The sequence below is a fragment of the Pholis gunnellus genome, assembly GCF_910591455.1.
Source record: "Pholis gunnellus genome assembly, chromosome: 3".
In the NCBI taxonomy this organism is placed as follows: Eukaryota; Metazoa; Chordata; class Actinopteri; order Perciformes; family Pholidae; genus Pholis; species Pholis gunnellus.
In genome coordinates, this window is record NC_136529.1 from 9,604,176 (window position 1) to 9,629,070 (window position 24,895).

At 46.4% G+C, this 24,895-nt stretch overlaps 1 protein-coding gene across 2 annotated transcripts in view; it reads right to left on the reverse strand.

The window, feature by feature from the left end:
• cbfa2t2 (CBFA2/RUNX1 partner transcriptional co-repressor 2) overlaps positions 1–23,356 on the reverse strand; it is a 35,057-nt gene extending 11,701 nt beyond the window's left edge. Inside the window, exon 1 of one of the 2 annotated variants that reach the window (XM_079185608.1) lies at positions 23,287–23,356. In XM_079185608.1, coding sequence (XP_079041734.1) covers positions 23,287–23,314 — 28 coding nt within the window. In that variant the 5' untranslated portion in view covers positions 23,315–23,356. Of the gene's footprint in view, positions 1–9,417; positions 9,821–23,286 lie in introns of those variants that run through there. The other variant, XM_079185609.1, reaches the window with a different exon arrangement.
• Between the last annotated feature and the right edge of the window lie 1,539 nt (positions 23,357–24,895).

Sequence of the window (24,895 nt, forward strand, 5' to 3'; positions counted from 1 at the left end):
CACCTGTTCACCAACACAGGGGGGCAGGAAGGAGGGATCAACGCAGACATTTGGACTGTTGTACCCACCACACATGCGGCCTGCCAGTGCACCGCAGGAAGCAGCCCGCAGCACACACACACACACACACACACACACACACACACACACACACACACACACACACACACACACACACACACCGGTTCCAAAGCAGCTCCGCACACTCTGTCCGTATGGCCAGGAAATTAGACTGACATCTCAATAATAGAACCAACGGGGCATATGGCCTTTAGTGTCAAGACGGGTTACCACGTAAACAACTTCATAGACTGTTGCATGGGGATGTATGCACATGTTGACACATTATCAACAGCTCTACATTGGCAGCAAACGGTTGCGTCCAAATTGACTGTCATCCTCGGGAAGCTTCTTGTAGGCCTGTTGTGTTTGACTGACAGATCCACAGGACGCCACAGAACACAAACATGCCCAACAGATACAAACATACGTCTTAATAATGCACCCCATGTCCGCATAGAGCTGACAAATTAGGTCACAGCCACGTTGGAGCAATCTTGAGATGCGGCAAGGTGCGTCGACTCGCTTGCCGTGCCAGAGGTAATGGCCAATATGGGAGACATCAGGTGTGTGTGTGTGTGTGTGTGTGTCTGTGCATGTAGTGTGCTGACAGCCCACGGAGAATTGCCTCTGCTTGTCAATTAAGGCAGTGTACATAGCTGGATGGCTTCATCTGGCTGACGAGCACCTGAGTCCATCTAATGTAGTCACAGGACTGTCAGGGGAGGCAGCTGTTACAGCAGCCACAAAACACACACACACACACACACACACACACACACACACACACACACACACACAGAGTACAAAGTGGTCTAATGTCAACTCAGGTGAATGTTGGCTCAGAGGAGGATATGGGGTGTGGGGTGTTTTTTGGTCTAAATGCCACCTGTCATCTTTGCTCAAATGAAACAAAGGCTTGTCACTACACATCCAACAGGATCACATGGAAATGCCACGATGCATAGACGACACTTTGAAGGAAAGCTGGAAAGACCGACGCATACTGAATATAGAGCTGAAAACCAGAAGTCTTCATCTACTCTCTTAAAAAAAAAAAAAAAAAAAAGAAACGGAAAATAAGTCTAAACTCTGCTCACCGTTTCATGCTGCAGCTCTTCCTGTTGTCTTCTCAAAAAATGTGAAATAGACCTAAATAACAACGTCTAATCAGCTTTCTGAGTTGCTTTTTACAGCAGTTGTTACTGCGCGGGTGGGAACGTAGTGTGCGTCTGTGGGGATGACTGCCGTTGCTAGCCAGGTGTTCCTTGTTTGTTCAGCTTCAGGTGACGCTCGTCTGCATTAAAACATTTAATCGGCTTTAATTGCCTCTGCCTCTGCAGGTGATGATTTAGAATGAGGCTCACGACGACACAGAGAGAGATCAGAAATATAAAAATAGAAGAGGGCTATCCCCACCGTGCTACGACTGTGACTGAAGGCAATATATTAAAAAATGATATTTGAAACAAGACATTCATTTACCTCCTTCCAGGACGTGAAGATGGAGAGCCTACTTTCAATCGGTGCGAATAAGTTACTCTCGATGTGTTGTATAAATAAATGTGTTGAGTGTTAGGGTTTATTAAGCTCCTGGTTTAACTCTGAAGCTGAAACTCTCCGGCGGCTGTGAGTCACGAGGCAAGTGTGTGCAAGGGTGTGTGGCGGTGTAGGCTTGTGCGTGCTGCTATCTCTCTCCTGTCACTGTAGAGGAGGTGAGAGAAGACGTAACACAGGCCTGACTAATTTATCAGGGAGCAAAAAGACAATTCAAAGCAATGTGCAACGCTACAACTATGTGGGCCCAGTTAACACCCACAGACACACACACACACACAGCTAAGTCCAACTTTAAAACGGCTTGTTAAAGGAATGGAAGACAGAGCATGTTTAGTCATAGTGTAGCACAAACACTGGAACAAGAAGGAAAACCAAACTAAGTTACTAACCTAGTTTAAAAAAAAAAAAAAAAAAGAACGCAGCAACACAGGAGTAATGTCCTCACTTTCCCAACCCTGAACCCTGGGTGTTTCGGTGAGCCAACACATGTAAATGATTTAGCTTTGCTGCAGGCTTGTTTCCTCTTCTTTTAGGGGTTGGTTAGCTTTCCTCATCCGCCTTCTACTCTTTGTGTCAAGCTAAGCTCAATATACTGGACCATGAGAGATTAAAAGGAATCAACTTTGTAACTCTCTGTAAAACGGCAAGCATCAACAGAAGTCGGTGTATTCCTTGGCCTTGTGAAAGAATTATCCATAAACCCCAAATTCACACCATTTGAATTTAAAAAAAAACCCAATAATCCCTCAGAGCAGACCAACGGCAATAGATCCTGAAAATGAACTCGGGAGAACAACATTAAGACTCTAGAGTAAACAGAGAATAATGGTTTGAAGCTAAGGGCAAAAAAAGGACAAGCTAGAAGCTCCCTTAGCACTCATGCAACTGATGGGCACTTCTCTCTCCTCCTCCTCCTCCTCCTCCTCCTCCTCCTCCTCCTCCTCCTGCTCCTGTACCATATGGATCTAATCGGCCAAGAGCTGGCCAGCTGGGACCTCCAACAGTCACCTGTGAGGGACGAGGAGGGGGGTGCAGAAGGGACGGCTGGAGCCTCCTCCGCTAAGCCAAGGCGGCCCCTCCTCCACACACACACACACACACACACACACACACACACACACACACACACACACACACATTTCTGCCTTCCCTCCAAGGAGTGGAGGAGGACGTGGAGGGGAGGGGTGGGGAGGCACGAGGCGGCTGAATGCAAGCGAGTGGACTTAAATGCCAGGGAGACAAAGGCTGCACCTGGTCCCCGTCCGTCCACGCACACCACCACAATACAGCACACATCTGTTCCTCTATCCTGCGCTCCCTCCTGACCTCCACCCACACACACACACACACACACACAAACTGCGAAGACTAGGGTGCATGCACCAACACTCACACAACATCCACTTATAAAACAGATTATTCAACATGGTGTCTCTCAAGTGTCAGGTTGTTGTTATAACCTCATAACGAAAAGGACAGGTTCAAGGACTTTTAGTATTTTAGAGACTTTTCGCTGTGTGCATGGTGTCAAATGTCGGAAAATCAGGACACGCGTGTCCCGTGTACTTATTTCAATCAACTTAATTTATACTATTGCTCCCTTGGGACTGACGCCTCCTCAACTGTTGCCACAACACAGTTGACTCACTTCCACGTAAGCATCACCAGATACTTTTTAGACTATAATGACACGCTACATGTTACAAATCTATGTTATTTAAACACTTGCATTATTTTCTAATTTACTTCTTTATGAAAGCCAACTGTAGACAAAATGTGCCGATATATCACTGCAACACTTTTACTGACCATGCAAGAGTGTGAAACAAGCTTTGACTTTAAAAAGAAATAAGTCTGAGAGCGCCAGAGGCCGAGAAGGAGGGATTCGCGCAGAGGGAGAGGGATGGGAGGAAGGGAGGGAATAACAAGGAGAGAAAATACTGTTTTCATTTGGTTTCATCAGAAAGACAAGCCTGGTTGTCAGACCTCGGAGCCGGGCTGTTTTTCTTGGCTCTCATTACCACCGTCCAGCCCCGTAGACATATTTGGACAAAACCCAATGTCAACACTCTGCTCCTCACTCTGCTAGGGAGGGGAGAGATGGGGAGGTGGCAAGGGTTGACAGTAAAGGGAGGGGGGCGAGCGAGAGAAAGACGTATACATAGAACTGGAGAAGATGGAGGGAGAGAAATGTGTCGGTGAAGGAACATGTGAGGAGACACACACATGTTCCTGAGGTGAACCCTGTGATAGCGAGAGACGAAATGACTTTGTCACTCACTGAGATAAGTACAATAACATGCCGTGAAAAAAAGGGGACCCGTGGATGGAAATGTACTTAGTGAGAGAGAAACGAAAAAAAAAGGGGGACGGCAAGGCAGGCAGACGTCTCCCATAAAAACTAAGAATGAGCAGTAAAAGAGGCGCAGTGATGTGATGCTGCAAGCAGAGGAGGGAGAAGAGGTTTGGCAGACGCTGGACAGCCAGAAGGGAACAGTGTCCACGTGTGCATGAGGTCAAACCGCAGGGAGAATACACTGGATGTGATTTTAAGTGACTTTATTCTCCAAAACACAAAAGTCAAAGATAAGTCATCTCAGCGTGTTTCGTTGCTGCTGCTGCTATTGTAAGAATTGTAACCATAACATAGAGCTACATGGTAAAGGATTAGAGAAAATAAATAGCAATCAACAGCAGCACATCCACGTTGTCAACTCGTATTACTTACTAGATCCATTCCATGTCCCAGCGTAACATTATAAGCGGGGTAAATGTGCATGTGTTTGACAAAGACTCACACTTGTCGAGCTGTAGTCGGCCTCTGTTAACGGGCTCCGCCGTCACCGGGTCAAACGGATGTGTGTTATTCAGAGTGGCACAAACTTTAAATCCAGACGCACGCCTGCGTCACACACAGCTGAGCCACGAGGGATAGAGCTGGAAATGGATGTGTGTCATCGTGTGTGCGTGTGTGCTGGCCTTGTGTACCAGGTGTTGGGTTTGTCATCGGCTTAGTGGAGAGAGGCCTGAAGTGACACACACACCTGTGTGAAATGGCCAGCCTAAGGCACGTGTACACACACACCCACACAAATAACAACTGTGGCAAAACGGAGACAATTCAAATCTGTCAATCACGACCTCGACTCACAAAAGCTGAGACACACACACACACTTAAGCAGACTCTCCCACACCCCTTTCTCCGAGGGGCAGTAGATTATGTGCCTATCTGGTTACAACCCTTCTCACCTCTCCGTAACTAATTGGTTAGCCTGCCCATCAATCATCCTGAGCCCGCTGAGTCTTTAAACCCAAGACTGCAAAGAGAAAAACAATCAGCTATTTGGGAACATGACAGCATTAAAACTAAGTTGGGTTGCCCTTGTCCCCCCCCACCCCCCCCACCGGCATCTTTACTCTCAGGGTGAAACAGCATTATATGATGACAGAACAGACTTATAGAGCTCCCCTGACAAGCAGTGAAGATGTAGGTCCTCATGTGTGTCTGGAGGATTAAGTCTGGATAGCTCCTATCCATTATAAACCCAGACAATCAACCTGACCGGCAGCCAGGCAAAACACCGTTTCTCCTCGGCTCCGTACTTCGGTGTCATACTTATTACGCAGGCACACGCTCTGAACCAGTAAGTTACGGTAGTCCATAAAACTAAATACGAGCTCTAGACACGACAAAACAAAGCAAGCATTAAGAACGGCCTGTTTCAGACCAGGTGTCAAGAGGCTTCGACAGCCAAATGGCCCGGGCTCAGGTCCAACCAGATGTTGCTATCACCACGGGCCATGCCGAAGACATTTACACAGCCTTGCGGTTCACGGACGTACACAAGTTGTTTTGGAGATCTTCCGTTTCAGGTTTGAGACCACAAAAGAAATAGATTTTCATATCGCTGCATGAAATGTCGGCATTTCTCTGATCAAGCTTTCCGGGAGTCACATTGAGCACGTAGTAAAGCTGGAACTACAAGCCTTACTGTATTGTAGAAAGTTATAATCCTTTCCCCACGCATTGGACTCAGGGGATGCAGTGAATCAAAGCTGAGCAGTAGATACAGTATGGTCCACGGAGTCCATTAAACAGAGCTGTGTGTAAGCTAAGCCCAAGCTGCATGAAAGACCCAGAACTCAGCAACCACTGATGGGGACAGATAGGTTAAAACAAAGAGGCCAGCTGTGCACCAAACAATGAGGAGAGTGAGACGGAGATAGCTGTGTGTGAGGATGAGTGTATGTTTGTGAACGTGTGGGCAGAGGCCTGCTGTGCACATTGTATGGGTTTGAGCGCACACGTGTTTAAGAACACAGTGTTTATTATCAGACGGTCATGTCTTGATAACAGACACAATTCTTCTTGATAGCAAAGTAGGATTATAATGTTGGTCCAACATAAAACTGTCGACAAGAGAGTATCAACGAGTGTGTGTGTGTGTGTGTGTGAGTTTTTGGTCTCTTTTTTTGAAATAAACTAAAATATTTTAATTCACGCTTTCCCAGACGGAGAAAGAGGGAAAGGAAGAGAGAAAATAATGACTATGACAGACAGTTCATGCAGAGAGGCTGCAACACCCATTTCTTATCCGCCCACACACTTAACAGCACAAGCTTATACAATTTTGTTGTTGTTCTTGCACGTCCCCTGTAGTATCAACTCTTGCCTTTTGGGTTTTTCCAATTGGAAAATAACAGTCTTTCCAGGGAAGTCTAAATGCATCCGGTTAACTCGGTTTTTCACAGATGCTCACAAAACGCCAATGTCCCTTCTGTTTATCTGTGTCTCCTTGGTTAAATATTGGAAAATTCAAGTTAACGACATCCTGACATAATATTTGTGGTATTAACATTCAAACAACTCTGTGTAGTGTCTAGTACTGCTGAACAAACTGAGAAACAACACAATCTGGTACCTCTGTGCAGATTGCAAGTTACATCTCACTACTACGTTTTTTTTCACAATTTCGAGCCAACAAGTCTGGACAAACCCTATATATGCTACAAATAAATGAAGAAAGTTGTACTGGCTCACAAGCTTAAGACACAAATGGGTTTTTTCTCAGGAATCGGTGCACTAAACATTAGCTAAAAGGCTAACATTCGGTAGCCAGTGGGGCGCTCATGTTGATCCGTGTCTGCTGGATGAGTGAGTAAGCGACCGTTAGCTAACATGTTAGCAGCTGTGTTTTTGTGAGAGAAAAAAAAGGTTCATGCCGCTTTAAGAGATCAATTAAACTTTAAAATGGCCCCATATGTTTTATTATTCTTATTAGATTATATAGTTATAGATAATATAGATTATTATTCTTGCATTTACACAGAATTTAAGACCTTGAATCAATTTGTTTGAAGAATTCAACTGAGGTCATTTAAGAGCCTTTTAACGATGCGCTGGTACTCTTCCCCTCTCAGACCACACAAGCCCAGTAAAAAAAAAAGAATTGTTGTCTTGGGTCACTGAGCGGGTCTCCCAGGCCAGTAGAGAGTCACTAGACCCCGGAAAGAGACCTTTACTCATGCACTTAGCACAAGGAGAGGGGATTCCACAATGTCAATGGGGTTACAATAGAAGAGATGGGGGGGGGGGGGGGGGGGGGGGAGCGCGCAGGTGGTTAGATGCTCATTGACACAGATACGCGTCTGCACACTCGTTAACACACACACACACACACACACACACACACACACACACACACACACACACACACACACACACACACACACACACAGCCATTTATACTGTCAGGAGATGCTCCTAGTGATGAAATAATCTTTCATTACACTACTTGTAGTGACTGAGCTGGTTCTGTTGAGTAACCCATTGATGTCCACACACACACAGACACACACACACACACACACACACACACACACACACACACACACACACACACACACACACACACACACACACACACACACACACACACATAAGCGAGCTCACACATTTAAAACATACAACCTCTCATTGAACCCCTGGGGCCAGATATCACAGTCCTCACCACTGGAACTAATAGAGCACTTCCTGCATCTTGACGCAGCTGCTCTATTCTGTGTGCATGTGTGTGTTGAAGAAAAGAAAAAGGGGGGGGGGGGGTATTCTGTGTGCATGAATTCTTAAGATAATAGCACGGTGAGCAAGGGTCACGGTGGTCTGTTTCTCCCATTTATTACTGAATTTTGAGTTGATAAACCCACAGCTGAGAGGGAGGTCAGAAAGAAAAGGGGTGAAAGCAACCTTGTACTTTGGCAGACAAAATGTCTCCAAGACACCTGGCACACACACATGCACACACGCTTCCTTAAGACTCAACCACGCACATATCAAGTGCGCTATCGAAAGCTTCAAAGCCACAAGAGTCCACGACAAACACAGCCGCTGCCCGACAAGGAACGAGCGGAGGCAAAACACAATTTCGGAGCAATATAAATGTCACATCCTCGATCATCGCGCAATCACACAAGACTCGCACACGGATGCAGAACAGCGGCTGCTGTCAGGAGCGTGACAGTGTCCAGCAGACCAGACAGGGGTCTCTGGTTTGAGACTGTGCAGCAGACAGTTAGTCGCTCCTATCTCCCCGATGGACGGGGTCTGGCCCTGCGATACACTAGCCAGGGTCTCTCTGCCTTCTCTCTGTCTGCTGCTCTCTCTGTCTTTACATGGTAAAAAAATAAATAATAATAAAGTTACCTATCTTACAAAAAAGGTGTTTTAACATTGGAGCTCCAGTTACTTATACACAACATACACAGTGCATCAATGTGGCGTTTGCACTCTGTTAGGATCCACGTTCCCACTGATGTCTGTGTTGTGTAATATGTAGGCACAGCGTGAAAAGGCAGAGACAGCACTTCCAACATCCTCTTCCCATATGTCTGGGCTACTGTACAACAGATGCACACGTCTTCTTTACCCATTTTTTTCCCCCTCTGCTATGCTCTGCGGTCTGGAAAAAAAACGGATTACTATCTGAGCAGACGGACAGCCGAGCGAGATGACATATATTACATATAAGTATTACTTTTGGGAGAAGAAAAATAAAGAGGTCTGTTCCCTCATATCATAATAATTCCAGGTGGATTTGACGTTTCTTCTGCTTGACACACATGGAAGCAAAGGGGGGGGGGGGGGGGGGGGGGATTAGGGAGCAAGATGAAAAATAAAGGAACAACAGATGGCTCCATGTTTTGGCCGCTAAACCTGGGAATGTGTCTGCTTTGGTGTTCACTAAAAAGATGAGAAGTTTTTTTTGAAAAATAAAATAAATAAATAATAAAACCTCAGATGGCCACAGCATCCTTAAAGAAGAAGATCTGCTACTGATGTTACCACATTAGGCCAAACCCTGATATTCCACAGAGTATTTATGAGTTTATTTAGAAACAGAAAAAGGAAGTAAAACATTTAGACTACCTCCATGCAGATACATTTCATCTCAAAAGGAAATGACCATAGAAAAGCACCCACAACAAGAGCAATCAGTATTGTGTCCATATGGCAACAGACGTTTAAGTCCACTGGTAAAGGAAGCAGGCAGGCAAATGCATCCCTCCTACCTCAGCAGATAAGGATGAAGAGATAAGAGGAAAGGATGAGGCACCATCTGTACAGCAGTACAGAACAGCTCTGGGAATTAGGCTGGAACACACACACACACACACACACTTAAATGCACCGTTTGCAAAAGCAGACTCACTCACTCACGAATAGAAATAAAGGAAAATACACACAGGGAAAATGCTGACACAAATTCCACGTTGAGATCCCCTCTCCTCTCTCCTACCTCCACTCTAGTAGAGTCCACTCCTCAGTCCTTGGAGAAAGTCAGCTGCTTTCTTATCCTTTCCTTTTTGTCTCTGTCTGTGACTCCACGCCTTCATATGTCAGGCATGTGTTTGCATTCCCACATATGTGAGCTCCAGTGTGGCGAAGGCCAGAGCCAGAGACACAGATGGCACCCAGATGGAGACGGATCACCGAGTAGACCAGCGCAAACGCTGCCACTACTCTCTCTTACTTTCTGTCTGTGTCTTTGTTGTTTCTCTTTCTCTCGCGTGAAAGCTCTCTCTGTCTCACTCTCTCTGTCTGTCCGTCTCACTCTCGGCTGCCCTCAATCTGCCTTCCGCTGCTGTGTTTGTTTTCTTCAAATCTCTTCTCTCTCTCTCTCTGTAAATTTGCGTCCGCCCTTGCGCTCTCTCTCTCAAGCTCTGAGCCTCCCACCCTCTCATTCTCTCTCTCTCTCTTTCTGCTCTAGCTCCTCCCCCGTTTTTCCCCCACACACTGTCCTCTCCTCTGTTTTCATGGGGCGGGAGCACCGGCGACGTCACAAGCCCCCACCCCCTCTCTCCCCTCCTCTCTTCTCCCATTCCCCCCCCCGCCCCCCGCCCCCCGTGGATCCTGGCCAATCATCCGCTGCTGACAGGCTCTATTCAACCTGCATTCACCGGCAATGGCCCCTGCAATTAACATAACTAATTGCTTTGGCACCTAAAGGCTAAACAAGAGGCCGTGCCAAGAGAGACAAAGGTGTGTGTGTGTGTGTGTGCGTGTGTGTGTGTGTGTGTGCGTGTGTGTGCGTGTGTACGTGCGCGCGTGTGTGTGCGTGCATGCGTGTGTGAGGGATGGGGGGGGGTCCTCTGCAACCCCACTCCCCATCAACCTCCCCTCTACCCCTTGAAGAGAAGAGAGGATCTCCCTTTAAAATGTTTTCATACTATCTAACCCCCCCCCCCCCCCCCTTCCCGGCTCTTTCATTGATGCCCTCTTTTGTCTCAGCTCCTTAATGCGCCGCTCAGCACTGCCTCGCCAGCCCATTGGTGGTGGTGGTGGGGGGGGTGTGGGGGGGGGACACTTGAGGAGCATGAATGAGTTATTCTTCTCTCCTCTTCTTCTACTCTCTCGTCCCGTTGCGCTTCGTCCTCACTGAGTTAAACTTAAATCACCGCCTGATTTATGGCTCACCGCTGAAGTGCTCCCGTAGACACAATGCGGGTTAAGATAATGGGGCCTTGGCTGAAATCGGGCGGCCTGCATGCCTTCTTCACTCTGCCGCTTTACTTCCGGAAAGTAAAGAGGATGCTGCTCAGTTCAGTGTACGACTGGGGTAAATAAGGCATCAATCTGTTTTTAATTTAGACAACCGACAATTAAGAGAACATGATCAACATGTGAGAATCCACAGGCACTTGACCGTGTAAACAAACGAGCGAATGGCGTCGGATGAATACAAACAGTTGATTAGGAGAAGGTGCTGCCGCTTATCTTTGCCCTTTACACGTTTGAACAGCACTGGATGACTTAAAGGCGTATTCCATTTTTCGTTCTGCCCTTAAGGAACATGTCAAATCCACAATAATGGGATATCTAATTGTTTGTGAGCGCACAGAAAATAGCTTATTGTGGGGATGCTGTATTTCTATGGGTCTTAATCTAGATATAGACTGAGTAATCACCCATAATAACCTCCAGTTCCCCTCCTCTCTCCTTGCAGGCCTGCTTTATTCAGGGTGCATCTGGTCAGCCAGCAGGCTCAGAGGCAGGGCCAGGTGGCTGTGAGGGGAGGGAGGGAGGGAGGGAGGGAGGAAAGATGGAGAAATGAGGAAGGCCTCGCTCATACTGTAACCCACATGCTATTGTAGCACATGAGCTGCAACTGACACGACTGATGGACAAAGGCTACTCGCAGATTTAGTTTAAAACCCAGGTGTGAGTTCAGGCAGGCGGGGAGATCAGTGAGCACGCGCATTACAATCCTTTCGTAGGCTGAACGCTATTTGACCTTTTTCCTTTCTACACAAAGACATATGGGACAAGGTTTCAATGTATCATTCAATAGCTTTAGAAGATGAGCAATATCATTTTTTGATAGACCACAGAATTCATTCACCAACAGTCTTCCCTTAAGTACCGTCATTTCATAGAATTTTGCACCCCCAGCACGTGTTAGTTTCAAACCATCTTATTTTGAAACAAAGCAAACTAAGGCGCACTGAGGGCGCAACTAAGAAATAGTGTTCAGTTCATGACAATCAACTATTCTCTATTCATTGTTTAGTCTAAATGCTGTCAAAACGCGTTTAAAGGCTTAGCAGGCGTCCGCTAAGCCTTTAAACGCATTAACCTATTACTTCGCCTGAACTTCCTGGATCGTATTTCACATGTCTCACCGCCGGTACCTGAGGCAACACGCCCCCAGCAACGCAGCCCCGTGCACTGGTTTAGCGCACGGCAGTGTTCTGAATCTCTGCTTACACTTAAAGGAAATGCGAGCAGCTGGTTGTCATTAGCCGAGTTTCCATTTCAAATCGGCAAGAGAATTCAAACTTTTAAATGTTGCACATAAAAAAAAAAAAAGAAGCAAATTAGACACGTTTCTATCAACTGGCTTGTGGCGAACAAACTCTGGTCACAAGGTGGTATCGGATGCGCATGCCTGGAATCCTCCGGTAAACAGAATAGAAGAAGAAGAGGCCGCGTACCAGAAAACAAATGGCCTTGGCCCATCTGCGAGAGAAACGTGGGGATGTCTTAAGGAATTTACGTCAATTGGTCAGAGTTTTAATTGCTCTCTGCAACCATTCTTTCTTTCCCAAATGTGATCATCAGAAAGGTACTCATGGCCACTTTCACATATTCAAGGGTCTCTTGCAGCACTTTGAAGCATATTGGCCTTCATGTCTGAGCTGCTTCTGTCAAGACGGTTCCCAAACAAGGAGCGTAAACAATACCATGCATACAATATACCATGTATGCATACTGTAGGGATTCCTTTTTACTGTAGCTGCTGAAGCCTCACGCAGCTGTTTGCCATTGTGTGTAAGAGAGAGAGAGAGAGAGAGAGAGAGAGAGAGAGAGAGAGAGAGAGAGAGAGAGAGTCTGCAGCATCTGGTTCTGTTCACACGCTCCCTCGCCAAACTTCCACTTTTAGAAAAAGTAAACAGCATTTTTTAGAGAGGACAGAAAAGAAAAGAAACCGAGAGAAGGACCAGAAGGAATCGGGGATTTTAAGACTTGGGGATTGAGTAAACGAGATAGGAATCACCAAAGTCAGAGCATGAGTTTTACAGGTTTCTAGTGTATTATGTGTGGATCTCCCCATTTAAACGCATTTGCATTGATTTTTCCACTATGTAATTTGTGTAAAATGTGAGCACTGCTCAATGTTATTCAATGTTTTTTCATACCGGTAAGTAAAAAGTATCGTGGCCTCAGCCTTATGATATTTCACGCAACAAAATAACTCAATTTTAATTGACAACAAACTTTACGCTCCTGAATGTCTGGATGCACATGTGCCTCTAGTTAAATCTGTGTTTTCTAAGGTCCCATTATCATCACAAAGGACGCTGCCCATGGCTGCATGGACGGCACACAGAAGTGTTGCATGTGCTGAGAATGGGAGTTGCCTCTGTAAAAGGGGCTGTCATTAACTCGGGATAGCTTGGGCTTCCACACCAACCACAGCGACACCGCAAAACAACAAGGGGCTCTACTGACGTGGGCGTGCTGCAACAGGTAAAGAGGATAAATTACCAACAAGTAATTTACCAACGCAAAATGAATCACAAGCGCCGAGGGAAGCAGCAAATCCTCGCAATAAAAGAAGGTACACGTTTTTCTGGGTATACTTTGTATGCATGCAAATATTAGATTGGGTAACATCATGCATTCCCGGGTGAGTGCAAAAACCGCAGAGTTTCTGCACTGCCAACTCGTCCTCTGAAAACGAACCCTGAGTTCATGGCCACCGACAACAAGACTGTCGGGTTTTCACAATCTGCCCCGATGAGCCTGGTCCTGTCCGGACATCTCGATCCAAGCTCGATGTTTTCATCAGCAGTCCTGGAAATCAGGAAGTGTGAGATATATCCTGATGAAACTAGGTCTCCTTGGCAAAAGGCCACATCGGCTCTGCTGGGTGTTGAAGAGAAGAGAAACTGTGCCTCCAACACAAACTGTGCAACTGGAATCATAGAAGGACATCGATTTTCATAAGGAAATACAACTCACACATGGCGAGCGTTTCAGTGTAAAACTATGACGGAGATCTAAAAAAAAAAATCCTGTGCTGCTGCTTTTGTATTCTTTTCCCAGCCGCAGCTTTTCCACGGTCAGAAGCTTTCCCACTTCACTCAGTTGAGTCAATCTTTGTGACATTTTGCGAATGCGGCCTTATCAGCTATCACGCTTCTCTATGGTCTTACAGTGTTGAAAGGGAGCCAGAACAGCTAATTCTGGTCCAACTCCCTCCGACCTCGATTTCACTGGCCACAGATCTCTGGAGGATCCACTGAGCTCAGAGAACTAGCACACATACAGACAGACTTGGCTTTGCATCGCCTCACGATGACCTATGTTTTATGATAAAGTTGAGACCACCACAAAGACAAATGATGGACAGACGGTTGCCACATGTATGCATGGAGAAAATGTAGAGCCGAAAAATAAGAAGAAACCACACCAAATTGGTTGGATCAGTTTTGCTGGGTTTAACGACTAATACAATTGCTGAATAGGATAAATGGCTGCCAATAAACGCAGACTGGAGTCAACAGTGGCGGACGCACAGCAATAAATAACGCTTCCAATGCCCGGATATGCCGAAAAATGGCAAAACAACATTGGTTTAGTGTGTCAGGGCCCCTTATAATATTGTCACATACCCAGACGCCTCTCTCCCACTCCCTTTCTGACCATCGAATAGAAAGTTCTCGTTTGGTTAATTATCCACGTTTTTGCTATTATTCCCACCAAGGCGCATCATTGTTACCCCCCCCCCCCCCCCCCCCCCCCCCCCCCGTCTCCAACCATTTTACCAGCATGGCTCCCCTCCCTCTCCGTCCCCGCTTTCCCTGCATTGCTGTTCAGACTCCTGATGTTCCCTAATCTGATGCAGCCATAGATCTCCCTGTCTGATCACACATGGCCACATTTTCCATTACATCTTCTACAGCATATTTATCTGATAGAGACACGTCATATTCCAGGTCCATGTCTGTCTGGAGGACCGTTTACTGTAAAAAAAAGAAGAAAAAGAAATACATAAAATTGGTCAAATGAGATGCTTCTCGGTAGCGATGAGGGCTATTTTCTCTCTGCAGGGTCAGATAAATGATAGGCCGGTATTACTGTATGTGTTGCTTCTGGACAGTGGACTTTAAAAAGCATTACTAGCGGACGGCGAGGGGGAAATATGAGGTTTCCTAGAACATGACCCACCCACACGCACGCTTTTGCTTCTTCTTCATCGCTCTGAAATTCCAAAGGAAAAATAACATTTAAATCTATTTTTCCTTCTTCAACTTTTATTGAAAGCGGCCTTGTGGAGTTCGCTTGTAAACAAACAAAAGTTGCACACGATAAAACAAATTGGGAACCACTCGTCAAAAACAAAAACAGCTCCATAGAGCTACTGGAGGTCTAGAACTCCACAGGGAATCTTTTAAAAGCAGTCGGCAAACCACGAAACGGTTCGGGTAAGCAGTGTGGCTGAATGGGTAAACAGATCTCACAAACATGCCTGGTGACACAGGCTTCGTTTTCAGGGCGAAGCCTCTAATTCTGGGCCTCTTTCTGTCGTCGCTTAGTCTGTGGTTCAAAGTAGCCAATCATGGGTGTGTTGAGAAATACGACAAGATGCATCTATGGCACTGCATTGAATACATTTGCATTACCTTGTGAAAATAAACACAGACATGGATGGAGACGGCAGGAAGTTCGCTTCTTAAGGGCAATCCACACCGCCGGCAGTTTTGTTTTGACGTTGGTCGCTAGAAATAATTATGGAGAAAACACACCTGAGCGGTGGCGATGCGGCGGCCTGTGTTGCAAAGAATTCCTTCCCATGAACACATGAACACGCCTCCAGACCGCAGAAAAATGTGATCATTGAGGCAAAGCCCCACTTGGGCCGCTGCCTGTTGTGCATCAGTGTTACGCTTCCATTTAGCTGATGTTCTAGCCAGTTATGTTGATGATGCTGAACAAATTGATGCTCATGCACCACTGATGGCTCACGTAGTGTGTGAGTTATTGGGTAAAACATTTGCTACACCAGTCTTTTGAATATTTAAGCTGTTGCCATTCCACATTTCTTGGCACATCAAAGCCACCAACTGTACAAATTGTCTTTGCATCCTCATGCCCGTGCAGCACAAGAACGAGAACAAAACATGAGTACTAGTGTCGTAAAAAATGTTACTTAGGTGACAGACGATAGTACGCCAGCCATGATTCCCTTTTTATGGCACATCCTACAGGACGTATGTTTTTGTTGCTCAACAACGCTTACGTAGTGAAGATGGAGGTGCACAAAGCAGTAAAAAAACATTGAAATCATCTGCATTATTTTGGACATGGCCTCAGTTCAAACCTTTACTAATTCCTTCAAGACTCCTTCACAACTCATTCTAAGGCCAAAAACAAATGGGTGGCTGGCCAGAGGGGGGGTCCCCACGGAGCTCTGACACAAAACAACCACTGACTGGTACTTTACCCCCCTCCTGACATCCCACTAGCCCAAACACGCCTCTCCCCTCCCCTCCCCTCCCCTCTCCTCCCCTCCCCTCTTTCCCCACAGTCCACCGACCCGCCCTTGCCCCCCCTCCGTCCATCCATTCCACAACTATTGTGCCCTCCTTTTCAGGCATCCTCATATCACCCAAAACAAATGGGTCCCGTATTTTCCCCTTCTCTCCTCCTCCTCCTCCTCCCCCTTTCGCTCTCGTATTTACTCCCTCTCTTTCTCTCCCTCACTCTATGCCGATGAAAGGCAGGCATTGAGCCGGCGGTGGCATTCCAAAACCTCAGGCCTCGGCTCCAGTGTGTCTGGCTATTCAACACTGCTGGGAGCCATTAGTTTAAGCAAGGTCTGACCCGCCTACTCACCCACGGAAAACCCTCAGATCTCCTGTTACACTCGGCGCACAGAGGGGAGACACACGGCTGCTCTCGGGGCGCAGCGGGTGTGTGTATGTGTGTAAACACAAGACAGGGACAAATAGAGACGAGTAAATATAAGAAGGGGACAGAGAGAGAGAGAGATGCATGTGTGAGTGTGTGTTTATGAGCGAGAGGGAAAGTGAGTGTTAGTATGACAGAGAGAGAGAGAGAGAGAGAGAGAGAGAGAGAGAGAGAGAGAGAGAGAGAGAGAGAGGCTGCATGTGTGCTGAAAATTTATGAGCGGTGGGTCTCATGCTCACTTGGCTGCATCTCCCTAAAGTTTCCACACAGGGAGGCCAAGTGCGGAGCCAGACGCCAAACCCTCCTCACCAATAACTCCCCTTAAACGATATTCAACAACCAACGCACTTTTCAAAGTCCCTCCAGCCACTCTCTCTTGTTTAACTTATGTACCAGATACGCTGTCAGGGATATCCATCTGTGGCACTCACAGTTTAAACCTTAAATGCTGCAATTTCACTAATTAGAAAATGATGCCGCGCATCAGAACTTGCCAGCCTCACCCGGTTGTTGGCACATAAAAAATGGATAGTGCTCATAAACAACTCTATGTTTGGGAGAAGTTTTGTGTTAAAAGAGAGCGTGCTCGCTAAGATGTGGACAAGCCCACACGCATACAGTGAGTAACTACGCACTGGACATTCCTCTCAGTACAACAGGCTTTAATTTAATGACAGTAGGCCTACTGTGTATTGTTCCCAGCTGGCCAGTAAAAGAGTTGCGACTTTGCCACCTTTGTTATAGGGAATTAATCATAATCCAAAACATGGCATTTTAATTACAGCACTTATATGTTATTCAAGTATAACATGCTGCATAAGAAGTGGACGGTTTGGAATCCTTGAGTTCGGCATTTTGGCCATCACCATATTGACTTTTTGCCACCTGAAGTAAGATGAGAGGGTGGAGCCAAATAGAATAGGACATTTTGAACTGTTGAAAACAAGCATATCCTGCTTTATGGTCTATTTGACTCTAAATAGGATCATCATTTACTAAATGAACATCATGCTATATTGAAGAAGACTCGAAACTAGCGATTGAGACCATAAACTCACGTTTACAATGTTTATTAAGGTAATAAATCAAGTGAGGAACAGAGTAATTATCTCATAGACTTTTATACAATCAGACTTCTTTTTGCAACCGTAGGAGTCGCCCCCTGATGGCTATTTGAAAGAATGCAAGTTTAAAGCACATCCGCATTGGCTTCCCTTTTCATAACCAGAGAACTGCTCAATTTCAGCAGCTCGACTTGCACTTGTGGACAGAAAAGTCGAGCCTTAAAAGAGTGGAATGGATGTCTTTCTAATTTTAATTCAGCTATAATAACATGCTGTGTCAAGGTTCACAACAAAGCCCACTCTTGTCAAAGCCATCACACCGAGCTGCTTCATTTAAAAGCACATGGCCAGCAGGCTAAGAGAGGGAAAGTCGTCTTTCCTGAACGGCAGGCGATGACAACACCACCTCCGATATAATGTAACTTTATACTTTGTACTTTTGCCTGTTGTTGTGCGTGACGCTTCGTGCTACCAGCGGTCGGTTCGATATAAACCTTCCAAATCTCTTTTTTTTTTTCTCCCTGAGGCTGTAGGAGCAGCTGTGTTGTTCTCTTCCCTGACGATAGCCACACCTGTGATCTGCAGGTGGTTCATCTGGCAGCGGAGCCGGGAACACCTGGCCCGGCACAGATAGAGCCTCCAGGCTTTACTCGCTGTGTGTGTTTATGTGTGCGTGTAATACTTTCTGAGGTTTCTGAAGGGCTCAATTAAAGCTGAAGGAAGATAACGGCTGGATCTACTCTCAAACACACACACACACACTTTCAGAGTCATGTGTTGGGATTTCCCAAGGTGAAGTCTCAGGGATGTTTGGGCTTGTCAATGTTGCAATACAAACAGTTATACTTGTTCTGGTTCTTTTTCCCATTTCAAGACATAACAAACCTCCTCCTTTCTTCAAAATAGTCTCCGTCTGTTTTTTGCGGACCGAATCGTACAAAACATCTCCAACCCGAACAACAGGAGACCGTGGCAGCACCTGCTTTGTTGTTGCTCTGCAGACCCACCACAGGCATGACATGCCGCCGCAGTCCTCTGCTGGAACAAACCAGCAAAGACAACAAGCAGAGACACCAGCTGAGGACAAGACACATAAACAACAGCACACAGAACACATTCCACCCTGGGAGCAAGAGCAGACGGGAGTGCAACGCGAGTTTATGTGCGTAGCAAGAGAGCAGGTCCCGTTCCGTGACAGCACGAGGCCCAGCAGGAGTGAAATCAGAGACGGGACAGATGAGGTGAACATGACAAGAGTCATAAAAATCATAAAACGGACTCTTGAGAGCTTGGGACGGACTGATATTGGCTCAGGCTACGATCGTCTGCCACAGTCACTGTGTGTTTGTGTTTGTCTGATAAAGCGAGTCTAGGCCATGGCCACACATTATCTTCATTGTTATCTGTCAGGATGTGAAGCAGTCCTTATCTGGGTCAGACTTTGCTGCTTGTTGCATGTGCTTCACACAAACCTTACATGTGTTTCGGGCTCATAATTAGAGAAATATTACTGGCAAAAGAAAAGGCGATTGACATCTATTGCACCGATCCGACTGGATTTAGTCCCGATAGCGATACCTGAGCTTTGGGTGTTGGCCAATACCGAGTACCGATCCGGTAGCAGTGTTCAATCAATAAGCTGTACGTCAACACCAAGCTTTCTTTCCTAACTTTAAAAACAAAATAAAACAAATAAATATAGATACGAATTTACTGAATTGTTATTTATTATCAAACTAAAAATACGTTCACAAGCAACTTGGTAAAAAGTCTTCAAAGTTAACCGGGATTACAATTCCAGTGTAACCTTTTCCATACATGTTATGACACATTCTAAAAATAGTGGGGGGGGAAACGACAAACGGCATTTTGTAATAAGTGGGATATTGACTATATCTTGTTGAACCATGAACTGAGACTCCTTTTCACAGAGTCTTCGATAAGAGCTCACACACAGCTGGATGTCAGCTTTCCTCTGCGCACTGACCGGCCAGCTGCAGTTGGACTCTCCGCGTGGCGGCCGAGACGAGGTGAGCGGGGCTGGAGGGAGAGAGAGGGTTCGGGGCGGATGAATGGAGACGGAAAAGGAACGAGGACAGAGAGGTGGGGGACAAAGAGGGATGGGCGGAGGGAGGCCGGACGTCAGACAGAAACAGGAGGCCAGAAAGAAGCGCTTGAGAAACCGAAGGCGTGGAGAAAAGGGGGAACCAATGCTAACTCCTCTTTGTCTGAGCCAAGTGGGAAATGATGGAGGGGGGGGTGAAAGGCCTTCTTTTTTTTTTTGCCTGATCATTCTGATTCACTCTGAAGTGACTGGGACCTTTTGTTCCCAGCCAATAACCCCTCCACTTAGAGTAGAAGACCGAATAAATGCCTGCACACAATCCTGGGACCTGCATGCCCCCATCCGGATAAAGGATACATGATTTTTTTTTTTTTTCTTTCTCCGTGATGATTTAAATGAAACACAGAAGAACACACAAAAGAGGCTTTTATCCCATTTGGCTGAATATTTTTCAAAAGCTATGTGACAAATATGCAAAACCACTCTCAAACCGTGCGAGACGTCTTTTTGGAATAGTCAAATGTGTCAAAGCGATGTTTACGCTACCAACTGACACCTGAATACAGGGGCCAATGGCGGTGGCTGGCAGTGGGACAAAATGACAGTGTTAACAGCGCCGGGGAGCCCGAGACCTGCAATCACGAGTGAAAAGCGCCCGAGCTGGGTTTATCTTTCAGAGGCGGAGAAGTGATGTTTTGTCAGGAGGTGGGCGAGCGCGGACACTCTAATAGCCCTCGTCTCCTGCACGGCTGGTATTTCTGAGGATTGCTTATTGGCGGGCGATCCTCGGCGCAAGATCACATCTGGATCCCATCCTCCCAGCCGCTCCGTGCAGTGCCGCACGGCAACAAGAAACAGCTGTGCAAAACTGGCTTCAATTAGCCTCACATTCTCCCTGACAGTTAATCCCTTTCTACTCCCCTTCTCGCACTGCCTCCCCCCCCCTCCCTCCCTCCCCCCATCCCTCCTTGAACTGTTCGGTCACTCGTCTTTTTTTTTTTAAAGCTTTGCTTCAGGTTGCCACACTGTCTGAAGTAACAGACAGGGGAACACTGTGTGCTGAATTGGAAACAGACAATGAGACAGAAAGCTCAGATGTCTCACGAAACACGGAACATGACAAATCCTATCTGTTTGAAACGACTGATGACGCCGTTTGCAGCGGTTTGGGCTTCAACACAAGGGAGCTTGATAATAGGATGCCGAGATAATATATTTCCTCTTCCTGTCATTGGGTAGTAAACGTTTCATTACAATTAAGGGTTCGTTTGAATCTCGAGACTTTCACAGCATGCAATCCTTAACAGTAGACGTGCGGCACATGCAGTCTGTTTAAATAGCCACTTGGGTCACATATTATTACTACTCGAACAGAAGATGGCGGATTCTTTGTTGTGGTTCTCACATGTGGAGCACTGGGCAACAAAGTGACCCCGTAAACTCGGCACTAAAAGATCTCCTTTCCTACTAAGAGCACATTTTGCAAACACTGAAGTGCTATCCATGCTACGCAATAAAAAATGTTGTGGCTCCTGAGTCATAAATCAAACTCGGCTCAAACTAATTCATCGGCACACCGTCTTGACTGGGCTAAACTGCACCGGGGAGGTTGGTCCTCGCGATGGGGAAATGGGAGCCTGGATTGAGGTAACGGGAGCCGATCTGACGAGCTTGATGAGCAAATCTGGAAGGTTCTGCAGTCATTGTGGCCCTTGGGCCCCGAGTAAAACACTAACAGGTGGTAGTGCTGGTGGAAAAGACCCACGCAAAGACCAGAGGGAGCGAGAAGAATACTGGGCTTGCAGCCTTGACGCACACAAAACACACACACGAGCGCACGCATACAAAAACACAGCCAAGCGCATGCATGACACGTATAGCAACACACAGAGACAAGAAAAAAAAATCGTGCAGCATTTGAGGACATTTTCAGCAGACGTATACCTGAAACGACACTTGACGTGCATACACACACACGCGTCCTCGTACACACACACACACACACACGCGCATCCAAACAGCCCACAAAGAGAAGAAACTGTGCCGGGATGACTCAGAGAAGATCTGCAGGCTCCTCTCCTCTCTACCTCCAGCACGGGCAAATTTTCCCACATGGCAAAATACAAAGGGCCCACGTTTGGCAACGCTAACAGCCCACTCAAGCCAAAACCAATTAGGTCTCTAATGCGAACCTGCAGGGCCCCTTTGTCGTTTATTTCCCCTTTTAATGTCAGAGGATTGGAATCTGACTCCGTAACCCACCCCAAAGAAGAGACGGGAAAAGGCGAAAGGGAAAATGATCGGGGCTTCCAAATGATCCACATGTTTTCGAGTGGGGCTAATTGAATTAGTGGTGAATGGAAATGATTGACTAGTGTGAGTAATGCCGACATGCTCTTTAACACATTTTCTCCCCGTGTGTACACACAGCATCTCAGCTTCCCAGAGGGCTATTTAGCTTTCTGCAAAAGCATCAAATTACCCCCGACTAAACAACGATTACGGTAAAAACAGAGGAGCACACATATTCCTTTTGCGGGTTGAAGTCGGAACCAAGTTTCCCAAAACAGGAATTGCTTTCAAACCCAGAATCCACCGTGTTTACAGTTTCATATTACAGTAACACACTCTGCTGCTCCCTGGTGGCAACTGCAGCCCAATCATCATCATCACCACTATCATCATCATCATCAGCATTACAGTCTTTTGTCATGCCATTATTTATTTCTCTGTGGGGAATTGGGGACCGATTGGAGTCCCGACGGGATTCGCAGTGATACAAGGGGAGCCTACAGTCATGCACCCGGGCCCTGCTGACCCCACTTGTGTTGCAGGACTATACTATTGAACCCCGATGTAAAGCAGGCAACAACAAAAATGCAGACAAAAAGGGAGAAAACCTCCTCCTGGCATCAAGCACTAGCTCCAGCCTGGTTTCACACCGCCTGGTGTTTTTGTCTTTAAAAAAAAGTCCAGATGGTGGAGAGAGAGAGAGAGCGAGAGAGAGAGAGAGAGAGAGAGAGAAACTTTGCCTGGTGGATTAAGGGCTCCAAATCCCCTACTGAATAGACACACAAACCCGAAAGCTACTTTTCAATCAAATAGGAGCATAATAGCTGTCTTGTGGGGGCTATATAAGGGATAATGCATCCAATAGAGTGTGTGTTATGCATAGTTTATTCTCACTCTTCAATGGGTCCTAATGAGCGTAGGATCTCAGCGGACAAAGGGGTGGATGAGTTTTTGTTTGGTCATTATAATGATTGGATATGATCTGAAGTAACACATTCAAAGGGTCTTCTCTGGGAGAGGAACCTGAATATAATGGGGGTCCACATTATGTAGCCTACATATCTAGAGGCTCATTATGAGCGCTTAACATTTAAAAAACAAAAATGAGATCACGCGCATTGTGGTTTTTGTTGACTCAGCATGGTGCGTGGCTGCGTGCAGGCGCTACATAGCCCACCTGTGCATACATGATGTCAGGTAACAGCAACTCAAGTCGCTGTGATGCTTCATTTTACACAGCGTGTAAAGGCAGAATTTAAAGTCTACTTACAATGTAAAGCACTGGGCATTCCGACCATGCACCTCGTACTTATCAGTAGTCTTCCCTCTCTGCAGAATAATGGCTGACACGATCAGTCTGCTTAATAAGTCCTGCAGTTTCTCTCCGACAGGGTGGTTTACAAAAAAACAAACACAAAACTTGTTAAAAACTCTTTAGAAATGAATAGGGTGGAACGGGAATCTGCCCGAGACGATCGATCCGGTTCACCGCGAGGCATCAGGTAATCTATTGTCTTTAGCGCGAGCGTGAATATTTGAGTGGGCGGTACTAATTGTCAGCATTTAAAGCAGAAAGCCAATAACGCTCCGTGTACAGCAGGGAGACGATGTCGTGCGATGATTAACTCCGAGCGGCAACAATAGGGCACCAGAGCTCAGGTCGCATAATCCTCACAGCAGACGCACTTCCATTGCCTTGAGCAAAGTCGTTTATGACCTCGACTTGTTGTCACCGTATTGATTTTTTATTTTTTTCCCCTGTAGCCGCAGTCTGAACGCCTCCTCCAATTGTCATTGCGACAAAGCAAAGACGGGGAGAGCCCGTGAAACTAAAATAATGATGGATTGAATTTCATAATTCGGGGCCCCAAGGGATACATTAGGACTTAACATGTTGCACAATGTGACCACGCATGAAGTTAACAAACAAAAGTTGAATATTTGGTGTGCGTCATCTGTTGAGCTTCATAAACCAGAACACCCCCCCCCCCCCACACACACACACACACACACACGTATCTGGACTCCATCCAGAGACTCACGTGCTACTCTTCTTTACAAGCATAATATTTGGTTGCTGGCTGAGAAGATTGTGAGCTATACCACCCCCAACACACACATCCGCCATCATCCCCCCCCCCCACACACACACACACACATATGCCACACGCTCCTGTCATCCCCTCCCCCTCCAGCCCCCCCATCCTCCACTCCTGCCAGGCTGCCACCTGCTCTCTGCAGCATGCCGCACAGCTGCTCTGCTACAATAACAAATTAAGGTCCACCGTGGCAGGCAGGAGTCATTACCTACTGCTCCTGCTATAGAAGAGCCAAGGAGAGCCATAAGCTACCGCCTCTGTGCCTGTGGATAACACCCCCCCCCCCCCCCCCCCATCACCCCCATTTTTTTTGGGGGGGGGGTAAAGCTAGAGGACCATGGGCCACTAATTGTTTTGATGTGGAGCACACGATCAGGGAGTGCTACAGTGTGGGGACGCAGAAGCTAAAGAGTCACCACTTGCTGTGTCAGTGTCAGGAAGCAAGTCCCACGGTGCTGACTGTGCTGTTTTCACAATCAATGGACGAGGGAGATAATTAAATGATATTTCCAACGACACATGGTCAGGTACCTGCTTAAAACGGACTCATTTATTCATCATAATCCATTCTTGAGTGACTGTTTAAGCACTTAGAAACACCGTTGCACATCCTCAAATTTAATTTGATAAGCAATAAATGACTCAACAAATGCTAACCCTTCCAATTCATATTGTTTTCCGATGGGTTAGTTCTTTTGTCACATATGAAATGGAACTGGTTTTGAGGATTGAGCCCATCCCCGCTTTAATATCTTGCGATAAATGTATCGCCTTGAGCAC